Source organism: Palaemon carinicauda, chromosome 14 (assembly GCF_036898095.1).
Source record: "Palaemon carinicauda isolate YSFRI2023 chromosome 14, ASM3689809v2, whole genome shotgun sequence".
NCBI classification, from domain to species: Eukaryota; Metazoa; Arthropoda; class Malacostraca; order Decapoda; family Palaemonidae; genus Palaemon; species Palaemon carinicauda.
This window is the reverse complement of record NC_090738.1, coordinates 25,957,120-25,969,619: the sequence shown is the minus strand read 5'-3', so window position 1 is coordinate 25,969,619 and position 12,500 is coordinate 25,957,120. Positions and strand designations below refer to the sequence as shown.

At 34.0% G+C, this 12,500-nt stretch overlaps 2 protein-coding genes across 2 annotated transcripts in view; both read left to right on the top strand.

Annotated features, from left to right (window-relative positions):
* mbf1 (multiprotein bridging factor 1) overlaps nucleotides 1-12,500 on the top strand; it is a 1,089,494-nt gene that overhangs the window by 112,169 nt on the left and 964,825 nt on the right. The gene's annotated exons all lie outside the window — the stretch shown is intronic.
* LOC137652708 (uncharacterized) lies at nucleotides 9,045-9,811 on the top strand. The gene is made up of 2 exons (XM_068386110.1): nucleotides 9,045-9,089; nucleotides 9,362-9,811. Exons 1-2 carry the CDS (start codon nucleotides 9,045-9,047, stop codon nucleotides 9,809-9,811), a joined length of 495 nt encoding a protein of 164 aa, XP_068242211.1.

Below are 12,500 nucleotides of genomic sequence, written 5' to 3'. Positions count from 1 at the left end.
GCGTGCTTCTCCTATGCATATACAATGCATATTTATTATTAGGAGACAAATTTCAGTATAATTTTAAAGAACGAGAGAGGCGGTCAATACGACTGTCTCCCGTTTTCTTTTATCAAGACTTCGAATATCGAAAATTCCTAATTATAACAATATTTTTCTGCAGCTTCATACAATTTCAAGTTTTATCTTTTGTCAGTATTCAATCTTTTCATTCGCCTTGTGAATCTGGTAACTTGTTATCTAATGCCGGACCTCCCAACTATCTTGCATTTATATCATTGTAATTCTTTTTCTACTTTTGTTTTGAAAGCTCAAATTTTTATCACTTACGGGAATTAGACATTTTGTTGGAACTAGAAAAAGGGCTTCAATTTCACTTATAATTAATGGCTTCAACTACTGTTACATACTCTATGAAACGGGATGATTTGTCTTAATAAATAATGTTAATAAATAACCCTTTAATTATGGGATCACAACAAGAGACCACACATGGAGTCTTCCCTATGAAGAGAGGACATGTGGGTTAGGTTGGTTTCTTCATATCCTTGTCTTAGAAATTACCAAATTCTTTTGACTCCAGAATATTTGTATTCATGTGTGTGTGTCTGTATGTAAGTCTAATTAGTATATTCTTGTGGGTAGGTTGTTAGTAGGTAGTTTTGGGTCACTGTTGATTGGTGGGTAGGCATTGGAGAGGCGGGCTACTGTAATTAATGAAGGCGGGGTCATTAAAGTGGGTGGAGTCATTAACTGGGGTAAGAGTACTCATTATCCCTAAGCACCTCGTCACGACTCTCTCTCTCTCTCTCTCTCTCTCTCTCTCTCTCTCTCTCTCTCTCTCTCTCTCTCTCTCTCTCTCTCTCTCTCTCTCTCTCTCATGGAAGGAAGTTTTGTATTAATTTACTCTATTTAGTTTTAAGATTGAGGAATTTAATCGTATATGCTTTTGTCTTAACTTCCGTATTTTACCACCATAAACTTATTATTCTCGCAAATATTACCTTACTAGTAACTTGGTCATATTTATGTACCAGTACATGAAAATTGTCTTCACCAATATCAACAAGCTTGAAAGTTTGATATTTATGTTATTCTTATTTTTTTATTGCCAATGGTTCCCCTTGATCTTATGAATAAAATGTATCTATTATAGTTTAATGATATGTGTTATTTCTAGATGAAAAATCTTGCCTAGCCACAGGAAAACTTCTCGAAAATGAAAAGGATCTGCATCATAACAAGTTTTAAGAATATGGTTAACATCAAAGCTATCAACCTTTGCTTTATATATATATATATATATATATATATGTGTGTGTGTGTGTGTGTGTGTGTTTGTGTGTACACATCAATATTAAGCTATTTCACCGAAAGAGAAACCATTGTAGAAAAAACAAACAATTGTCACTTCCACTTTCTTTGACCGCTTTATATCCCTTTAAAGTACAGTATATATATATATATATATATGTATGTATGTATATATGCATACATACTGTATATATATGTATACATATACATACATATATATATATATATATATATATGTATGTATATATATATATATATATATGTAGATAAATAGGTAGATAGATAGATATATACTAATTGGTTGATTGCAAGCTTATCGTTTTTAATGAGCTTATTTTTAGAAGATTAGAGACTGAAAAATCCTGCCCCGTTATGTCATGAATTTATCACCAGCAATAAATATTAGAAAGTCCTCATTTTCTTTTCTTGTCACCCATAAGAGTGAAAGCGTGGTTTCCGTAGGCTTTAAAAGAGAGGGTCATCTATCAGCTGCATGAATATGCTAATGATCGCTTTTTAGAGGTTTTATTTACGATCATGGGTTATATGTTACAAATTCTCGGTGACTATGACCAGGTAATTTGCAGGAGCCATCTCTTGAGATGAAAGTGGATATGTTTTATTCTGAAGATATATAAAATTGCTACTAGTTTTAAACGAAATGTTTGTGAAGATGATAGAATGTTAGGTGTGAAATGTTGTTTAGCAATGTTACTAAGGGTGTCTAGTTAAGTTGAAGCCACGAAAGCAACGAAATGAATGACAATACGAATGGAGTTTGAATTAAAGCGTGAGGAATAAATAATCTTAGATGACGGTAAGGAGAGAGGAGAGGCTCTTCCAAGAATTAAATAGAAAGTCCTCAATTTAATATGACCACTAGATTGCATTGACTTTTGGCAGTAGTTTTAAAATATCTGATTAGTTTTTTCTGAAGAAATAACCTTTGCTGTTGTTTGGCCAAAGGCGAATGTGGTTTACGTTTTGTCAAATCTTTCGTTTATTGTCTATGCATCAATACATCTATCTACAAAGTCTTATAAAAGGAAGTGTATTCTTTGTAGTACCATTGTAAGTATCCAAAATATATACATCCACTGATCTCGTAAAGAATTATAATGAGTCTACCATACGTTGGTTTTTCTATATTTGGTCACACTGATGTTAAAAAAAAGGGAGATAGATGAGATAGGGCGATAAATCTGAGGAGAGATAAACATAATATGGATATAAATCCTGTGCGGTAGTACGCATGCAATTACCCAGACGCGAAACAAACTTTATTGGACAGACCCTCCTGCCCCTCCTAATGATCCATCCCACACCGCTGCCGTGTTGGCAATCGGCGATGATTGTTACTTTGCCTGTTTATTTATGTAGTTGTTTATAAGCAGTGTGATACAGCGTAATTCATAAATCTTTTTTTAATAATTTTTTTTTTATCTCTTATGTTCTATTTATGCATTTACACACCTTTTATTTTTTTTTCTATCTGCCATTTCTTACGCTGATGCTTGCTAGCCCTTTTTATCTGATTTGATAGGTGATTTATCCTTACTTTTTTATTGTTTCTTTCCTATTTTCGTGTTAATCTTTGCTGTGTTATTATAACATATGAATTTATGGTTTGCTTTAGCATTATATTTAGATCCTTATCTCTTCTGAGTTTTTTCATTACTTTATTTATTATTCTGACGTCATGAAGTATTTTTCCCTTAAGTTTTTTATTTTTCCTTTGAGCTTGTTTTGATTTTCCTTGCATAAATATCTGTTAACTACTTTTTGTATTATTTTTATTGTATCATTTATGATAGTTATTTTTTCATTTATCTTTTCCACTTTTTCATTGGGGGTTGTATATTTTTGGTTCCTCTCTTTGTTCCCTCTCTTTGTTCCCACAATTTTCCTTTCTCCGTCCTTGGGTCTCTCATTTCTTTCTGCTTTACTGTATCCGTCCTTGGAGCTTTCACTTCACCTCTCTCCTGAAAAGACATAATCTTATTGAAGGTCTTTTATATTGAACATAATACTATTCCTGGAGGTATTAGAAAGATTAAAATTTATTGGGGGTTGCAAAAACATAAGTAATGACAAAGGGATTATATTATTGTTATTATTATTTTTTATTATTATTATTACTAAGCTACAACCCTAGTTGGAAAAGCAGGATGCTATAAGCCCAGAGGCTCCATTAGGGAAAATAGCCGAGTGAGGAAAGGAAACAAGGAAAAAGAAAAAATATTCCAAGGACAGTAACAACATTAAAATAAATATTTCCTATATAAACTATGAAAACTTTAACAAAACAAGTGGAAGAGAAATTAGGTAGGTTAGTGTGCCAGAGTGTACTCTCAAGCAAGAGAACTCTAACCCAAGACAGTGGAAGACCATGGTACAGAGACTAGGTCACTTCTCCTAGAAGAGCTACTAATTGGGAGAAGTGACATTAGGGAATTGCCAGCAGTGAGAGAAATTTTATTAGAAATCATAATAAGTGATATACTATAAAGGAATTGTCGTAATTACTACACTCTGGAATTCTTTATTGATGAATTTGTGTGTGTATATATATATATATATATATATATATATATATACACACACAGTATACATATATGTATGTATGTATATATACATACATAAATACATACATACATATATACATACATACATATATATATATATATATATATATATCATTAAAGAGTCATCAAGAGTATTGGAAGCATTTCAAGAAACTGTCAAGCTATAAAAATATCACAAGGGATTGCTGTAAAATTAAGAGATAATTTCACCTTAAGTAAATATTGATAAACAACGTTGAATTAATAACCGCCTTCCAGTCACCGAAAGTAATCACGTTCCTTCCCCCAAAAGAAAAATGCTTTAGAAGTGAAGGACACAAACTATAATTAACTTCATTCTTCTGCCCCCGTGTCTCTCTTGTTAATGGCTTCTACACCCATTTTAATCTCTCTCTCTCTCTCTCTCTCTCTCTCTCTCTCTCTCTCTCTCTCTCTCTCTCTCTCTCTCTCTCTATCTAAATTTCCTGTTGAATATCTAGGCGTCAGAATCCCATTACATTTTCTATACATGATACGGGTTAACGCCTAATTGAGTTCGACCACTGGTGAAATCGCGCAAGATAACTTTGGCAGTTGGAGATCCTAAGGCTCTACTCCGTCGGACTTCGTATTCTTTTGTTTGTTTACTTTTAAAAGTTTTGTTTATTTCTTTGTTTTTAACGGTTTCTTTTATTATCCGGTATTGTGTTAAAAGTTTTGTCTCGCTAATGTTTGTTTAATTTCATTTATCGTTCTAGTTCCTATGGAGAATCCTTAGTTTGATGGATATATATATATATATATATATATATATATATACTATATATATATATATATATATATATATATATATACTATATATATATATATATATATATATATATATATAATATAATATAGAAGATTTGAGAACAAAGCCCTCAGAAGAATATTGGGAGTTGAATGGCTTGACGGAATTAGAAATGAAACACTAAGTGAGATTACTCGAGTGCCAAGTGTAGATGAGATCATGGTGAGGGTTAGATGGAGATGGTTTTCGCATGCTCTTCGCACTCCCCAAGAGAGATTAGTTCACCAAACGTTAAACTGGGCTCCACAAGGCACTAGAAGATTCGAAAGACCTAGGTCTACATGGCTGAGAAATATGAGGCGTGAAGTAGGAGATAGAGACGACTAGCGAAATCTAACGGAGGCCTTTTGCGTCAATAGGCGTAGGAGGAGATGATGATGATGATGATGATGATGATGATATATATATATATATATATATATATATATATATATATGCACAGATTATTTTCAAATTGATACACTCACACACAGGCAGATGCATAGACTATTGTAGTGCAAATAGATAGATAGAAGGATTTTTATTCTCCCTGAATTTGAATTTCTTCCCATTTGATGTCCCAGTTCTTACGAATCCGATCAAACCTATCATTACCATTGTCGGTAATACCTTGTTCATTTATAAAGAAGGAAAAAAAACGATCGCAAGAACTTCCTTGGGAGAATGACATTTTTCCAACGCGTGTATCTCTATTGCCGGTGCAGTCAGACCACCTTAACTTGTTTGCCCGATAGTTTTCATTTCTTTTGAATTTGATGTTAAATGCAGGCGTGATGGTGCACTTTTGAAGGGTGGAGAAGATGTTGGAAAAAGGTTTTGATTTTATTTCTAGTAATGATGGCGAGACTTTTAGTGAAGATTACATACGTTGATGTCTAGTTCTGCCTCGGTGTTTTCTTCATTTTCATTTATTAACGGCGTTTATTCAGTTTTTTTTTTTAATAAGAATTTTTGTTTGTTCTTAATTTTTTAAAAACATTAATATGTTCATTTACTAGATATTATATTTCACTCCAAGTATCAGAAACTTTTATAGATAAAACAGTATCATATCTGTATGTTTCCTCTGGCCTTCTTTTCGGAAAGGTATACTTGGTAATTTCATTGCGTGAGCCTTGATAAAAGTTCACATAAAATACTGTTGGAAAGTACACGAAGAATAAGGAGTTTCTAAGGGATCTGGATAATTGGAATTTACACGCGAATGCTTATTCCCACGAAGCTAATGTTAGGTGTCGATTTTTTTTTCTCTCCAAATTTTTGAAGGCCCCATATACTCTTGTTTAAAATTCTTCCCTGGGGTTGTAGGATGGTTTTGATAGTTGTGGTTGTATTAGGATCGTTATTTCAGTAATCAGGTTTCCAGACTTTATATCTGGTTAAACTCCGTTTGACTTTACAGTTGTTGTACGGGTTGTAATGTGATCTTAGGTGAGTAGCTGCATTGAAAGCACTGAATGTAGGTGATCAAAATGAAGATTTGTTTCCCGGTTTCGTTGCTGTATTGTCTTTACTTAACTTTCGTACCCTGTAAGTTTTCAAGCTTTTAAAGTATTCCATCATTAGTTCATTGAAAATTAACCAATCTTTTGCTCCTAAGATTTATTCAATTTACAGCTGAGCTTTGAAATTCGCTTCCAGATTCTGGATTTTCATCTTGTCAAGCTTGGTCTGGATGTACAGTAGTTAATGCAACGTTTTTCTTTTTCAGCTATACTTGAAGGTGATAAGTCTAGTACAAAATAAGTAGGTTGTTAGCCTGCCAGTTCAAATTATCTCATAAAAGCAGCTGCGTACGGGTCATGATTTACTCGAGTGTGTGATGATGGCCTGTCTGAATTGTTCCAGGGTAATAGAAGATCTCTCCCTCGTATTGATTAAAGTTAGATAAGGATTCAATAATCAGGTATAGTTTGAACATTACCATACAAAATAACAAATTCAATTATTGGATATTTGGCATCGTATCATTACTTGGTTTAAGATAATTTAGGAATATATTAATATGAATAGATTATAGTAATTTGGTTACAATGATAATGAAATTGCAGATCTTAGATGTTAATGGGTATGCATCACTATAGTGTATTTTGCTTCTTTCTATTATTTATGTATCTGAATTTTCTGGCTCCTTGGTTATTAATAAGAAATATTGATGCTTTTGATAGATAATGACATAATTGTACGAGGAGCCCTTGAAGTATCTGAGCTATGCCAGGTAGAATTACCCGTTGTTTATGACTGTATACGTGATATTAGAGAATGTCGCTGTCAGCAACGTTAGTTTATGTCCCTTAGTATGACAGCAACTGATGTAGCCCAATTCATTATCTTGCATACTATGACAGGAAGGTACCGTATATAATAACCCAATACTAATATGATACGAACAGCTGCTAAAATCCATCAATGTTTTTGATATTGGACGTTGCAAGTATAAGAAAGGCAGGAGAAATTTTTGAACCAATGTTATCACTCAGGGTTCCGCACCATGTCCCTAGAACTCTGGTTTACATCTGTATATGCCCTTACGGGATAGAAATGGCATGGAGCCCATGTCTGGCCGACATTACCAGGAAGTCTATATGAGAAAAAGTGGTCATTTACGATCGTAAAATTTTCCAAATTGCTATTATTACTTTACAGATTTTTCTTACCATTAAAGCAGAAAAATATATTTGCAATCTATTTTTGCGAAATATTTATGACATTTAGTTAATATAATAGTTGTATAAAAATTCATTTAAATAAATGACATAAGACATTGTCGTCACTTCTCCATCAACATTTCCAAAGAACAAGTCTCTAAATAACCAGAAGTAAACAAAATTTCCTCGGAGTCACAAAACACACCAATTTCTTCGCCCGAATGAAGGACTCCGTTGGAAAATCATTGTTTTATAAAAGGCCCGGTCGCGTCTCTTCATTCCTTTTGAAGTGGGGTTTAATGGGGGTTGCGACCCCCTAGGGTAATCCGTTATCGCTTTGTAAACATTTAAGTGGGGCTTACCCTTCTTTAGTGCAGCTCATTAAGTCATCCGGTAAATGTAAACTCATATCGATCCTCTCAACCAGAAGAAAGTTTTTTCCCTTGTTTTTTTTCTTTATCCTTTGAGGGTCGCAAATACACTTTTGTTGTTTTCTTTCTCCTCAGAGCGTCGCAAATAATCTTCTGTATGGTTCGGCGAACTTGGGATGTTAAAAGGATTCGTAAATGCTATATTTGTAGTTTTTATTTTTTTCTTATTTTGTTATTCAAATCGATTATATATATTCACCACTATTCAATATTATCATCATTATGCTTATTGTTATTATTGCTGTCGTTTCGGTTCAGAAACATCCGCTCTCTTACGATTCTTTAGAATAAAGCGAATCATTCGGAAATTGTATCTGTGGAATTCTCTGTGTTGAAATGATTCGGTCAATCATCCCTCGATCAGTATCATTATCGAAAACGATCAAGTGAACTCGTGGATTCTTCAAAATATCCTTACATATTTTACTTCTGTAAGTTATTTTTCATAGTTACTTATTTTTATTTGATTTTATATAGATTTCTTCAGTTAGGGTTTTCTAAGTAAAATGTATTTCAGTGAAATCCTATTAAAAGTTTATGTATACTAACGTTTATTTCTGCAAAGGCGTATAGGTACAGACGGTACTATCTATATATATATATATATATATATATATATATATATATATATATATATACAGTATATATATACAGTATATATATACAGTATATATATTATATATATATATATATATGTATATTGAAAATGAAATCTCTCTCTCTCTCTCTCTCTCTCTCTCTCTCTCTCTCTCAGAGAGGAAGCGACCTATTGCCAAATTGCAAGTCACTGTGGGAACTGAATTCGTCAGAAAGGAGCTTTATGGATCTCGCACATAACAATTGCCTCACTTAATTTGCGTCATTTTTATTAATGTACGGCTGGGTATTTTAGAGAGAATTTTGTGAAGACCAGGTATGGCACTTAAAGCTCAATTTTCCACCATTTCGTATTGAGAAACGACCTCTACGCCGTTGAAAGTCTCCATCAGGAACCGGGGTCCTCCTTGCCTGCTCCCTTATGAAATTTTCCCTCGTCTGGGCAAGAATTATTGAAGGGAGATTACCACGTATATTTTTTCTGTTCCTCACGGGGGTAATAGAGGAAGTCTTTTATGCATGTGTTATCTGGAGCCAAATAAAAACCAAAGAATGATTTGCTGCTGTAAACCAATATTTGTGGAGGGGCAAACCGCAATGATCACTAGGATATATTGGGGGAAATAATGAGCAGACTAAAATGAAGGTTTCTGGGGTCATCGTTGGCGAACTCGTGTTTGAAGAAGTGAGCAAACAAATAAGAATGTAGCTCCCCCCCCCCTTCTCCGTTTTCTATATTTTCAATGTCTGTAATTCTTTTGCTTGGATGTTTTGAGGGTGACTTTCCCTCTCTATGCATATTATTATTGCTTATTACATGTTTTGTTTACATTTTCTCTGTTTGCTTGTGTTTATTTTTTCCTTTATACTCAATTTTATGAGTTTTTACGCAATTGTTTTGCTAATCAGGATATATCTTTTAGTATATTATTCTATTTGAATTAATTTTCTCACAAGAAAGCAGACCTTATTACCTGGCTTCAGAGTCACCGAATCCCTGCCCCAGACGGTGCCACAAGACCTGAGCTGTTGCTCATATGTCAACAGAACAGGCCAAAGCCACAGTACATCGTGGACAACATAATTCGAGAATGGGGCCACGAGGTGGTGCATCTGCCACCTGCCCACCCAGAGCTCAATGCCATTGAGCAAGTATGGACATGTATGAAACGTCATGTGCGTTCATCTTTACAGCGATTCACCCTGGCAGACTTGCAGGCAAGACTGGAGGAAGCCAAGCTTTTGGCTACTGAAAGTGTTTGGGGGTCTGCAGTGAAACGATCTCGAGCCTTTGAGGATGGGTATTGGTCAATGGACAACATTCAAGAGCCTGTTGGACCTATCATTATAAACTTAGACAACGATGACGAGGATATACTGTACAGTAGAAGACCTATACCTGGATGATGATGATGATGAAAATGAATAAAAATTATTTTGGTTGTGTTCTCTTTCTTTTTTTTTTCCCTTTACTCATGTAGAAATATTGATTTCTGTATTTGTAATGAAACTTCTTTACTTATGGTCTGCTCAATGAGCAAGACTCAGATTCGAACACGTTATGTCTTAATCTTAAACAAACAACAACATATGCTTTTACATAGTTTTATATTTTAATCTTTGTATAAGTTTATTTCACATTTCAGTTTTAATGCAGTTCAGCAGAATAATTGGATTAATGGAGTATAAAATTTATGTTATAGCCCAAGTGCTTAGTCTATGAATTATAAGTATCATATTAACTACAATGTAGTTATGCTTAAAGGAAAGATATATATATATATATATATATATATATATATATACATATATATATGTACATATATATATATGTAAAGAGAGAGAGAGAGAGAGAGAGAGAGAGAGAGAGAGAGAGAGAGAGAGAGAGAGAGAGAGAAGTGTATAGGGTAGCTGTTTGTGTGTCTTCATTCATGAAGTGGCTATACGATTGGAGTGTCTAGTAACTACTTCATACTACAGTAGAGTATCAATAATGAATGACGTCTACATAGTCTCTCTTTGGGTACGTCTTAATTTAGCTAAGTTACCCTTTCAATTTCTTAGATTTACTCTGGTAAGTGCCTTTATTATTCACATTAGACATTATTGCATATTTTTGCCAATTAGGCTGTGGCTTCAAATACCTATTTCCAACATGTGACCCATATACGATGTTTTGGCAGGATTTTATCAGCGAAAATCAATTGGACACGGCCAAGAAATGCATAGTAATTCGATATTCTTGTTAGCAAATTAGCAAAGAAGAATAAGATAACCTTTTGACTAAATTTACTCTTCAGTCAGTCGTCCGTTTATGTCTTTAAACAAAATTAACCGGGTATCGCGTTGCCCCGAACATCTCGGATATTATCCTAAACGCCTCTAATATCATCCCGGACACCTGCAATATTATCCCAGACACCTCTAATATTATCTTAAAGGTCATGATTTTGCATCGCTAACCACTGGCCAAGTACCTCGGGATTTGAGTGTCTTCTAGGGGATACCCTGTCGATCTCCTTGCACCGTGTTTAACGGGGATTTTTACCATCTGTATTTTTCAGCAGCGATATCCGCGTGCCGTTGCACACCTGCAATCATGAAGGGCTGCAGTGCGAAGCTATGTCTTCACGGTTATTCCTATCATATGTCGGGACCCATGTCTGCTGTTCTTATTTTTCGTTTGGGTCTCTCTCTCTCTCTCTCTCTCTCTCTCTCTCTCTCTCTCTCTCTCTCTCTCTCTCTCTCTCTCTCTCTCTCTATATATATATATATATATATATATATATATGTATATATATATATATATATATATATATATATATATGTATATGTATATATATATATATATATATATGGACGTATTGTGTGTGCAGGTGTATGTATATATGAAGCGTGTAGTTTCACTTTCCCATGTGTTCAAATGCTTTCCTCGTATGACATGGTTACATGAAATAGCACAGAAACAAAGACAGGAACACTTGTCTGTATACTGAGTCATTGACAGCCGTGTTGTAGAGGATCACCGAGATATTGTATTGTATACAAGGCAGTGTAACTCTGATGAAAAGAGTTTTATAGAATGTTTGAAAGAAATGCGTACAGCTAGTAATGGAAAAATTGGAAAAATATTGAAGGACCTAAGTACCAGTTGTCACCAGTCATTCATCGTTTACTTTCCAAGTTGAGAGGTTTAGAATTCTGTTTGACGCTGCTCAGAGTTGTTAGATGTACCCAAGTGCAGAGGGATATATAGGGATTGATGTTGGAAAACTATATATATATATATATATATATATATATATATATATATAATATCCCCATCCTTAGTGGGGATACCTTAACGTGGTGAAAAGGCTAGTGTATCTCCATAATCAGCAAAGCTGTACTAGTTAGGGCCACCCATACTAGGTTGGTTTTGGGAGCTATCAGACCAGTCTCCCACCTTTATCAATCCGCAGTGGCCTGCGTGGTGATGATAATGTCCAAACCCTAGGCATCACTAAGGACATGCCGGAGGCCTTTGTCCTGCAGTGGACTACTGTAGAAATGGCTGTGTTAATTGTTTGTTGTATATATATATATATATATATATATATATATATATATATATATATAATATGTGTGCATGTGTGTATGAGTAATTGACTTAGACCGGTTTAGTTAGATAGTATATTTCCAGTAGTAATTCAAATATATTTTTATACTTTTCGTTGTGATTTAAAATAGAAAATTCTGTGAGGTACAGCTATGACTTTGTAGTAGCGGTATGTATGTTTATAATAAAAAAAGATATGATAAAGGTAAACGTAAATATTCATTAATTGACTTTTATGATAAGTATGATGAATTATGAAGTGGAAAGAACACTAATGTATGAATATTTTCTAAATTGCGTTGCTACACCATCCTTCCATGCCTACAGGTAAACGTTTGTAACAGGGAATTAGATTCATAAAAATTCAGTACTTAACGTGCGCATACATATTTTAAATGCAAGGGGTGGTGCAAAAAAACCTGGAAATGTAGATAATTAGATTAGATTTATTACCTTTGTGTCTCATTCGCCCGCTCTTTAAATAAAAGGGAACACGAA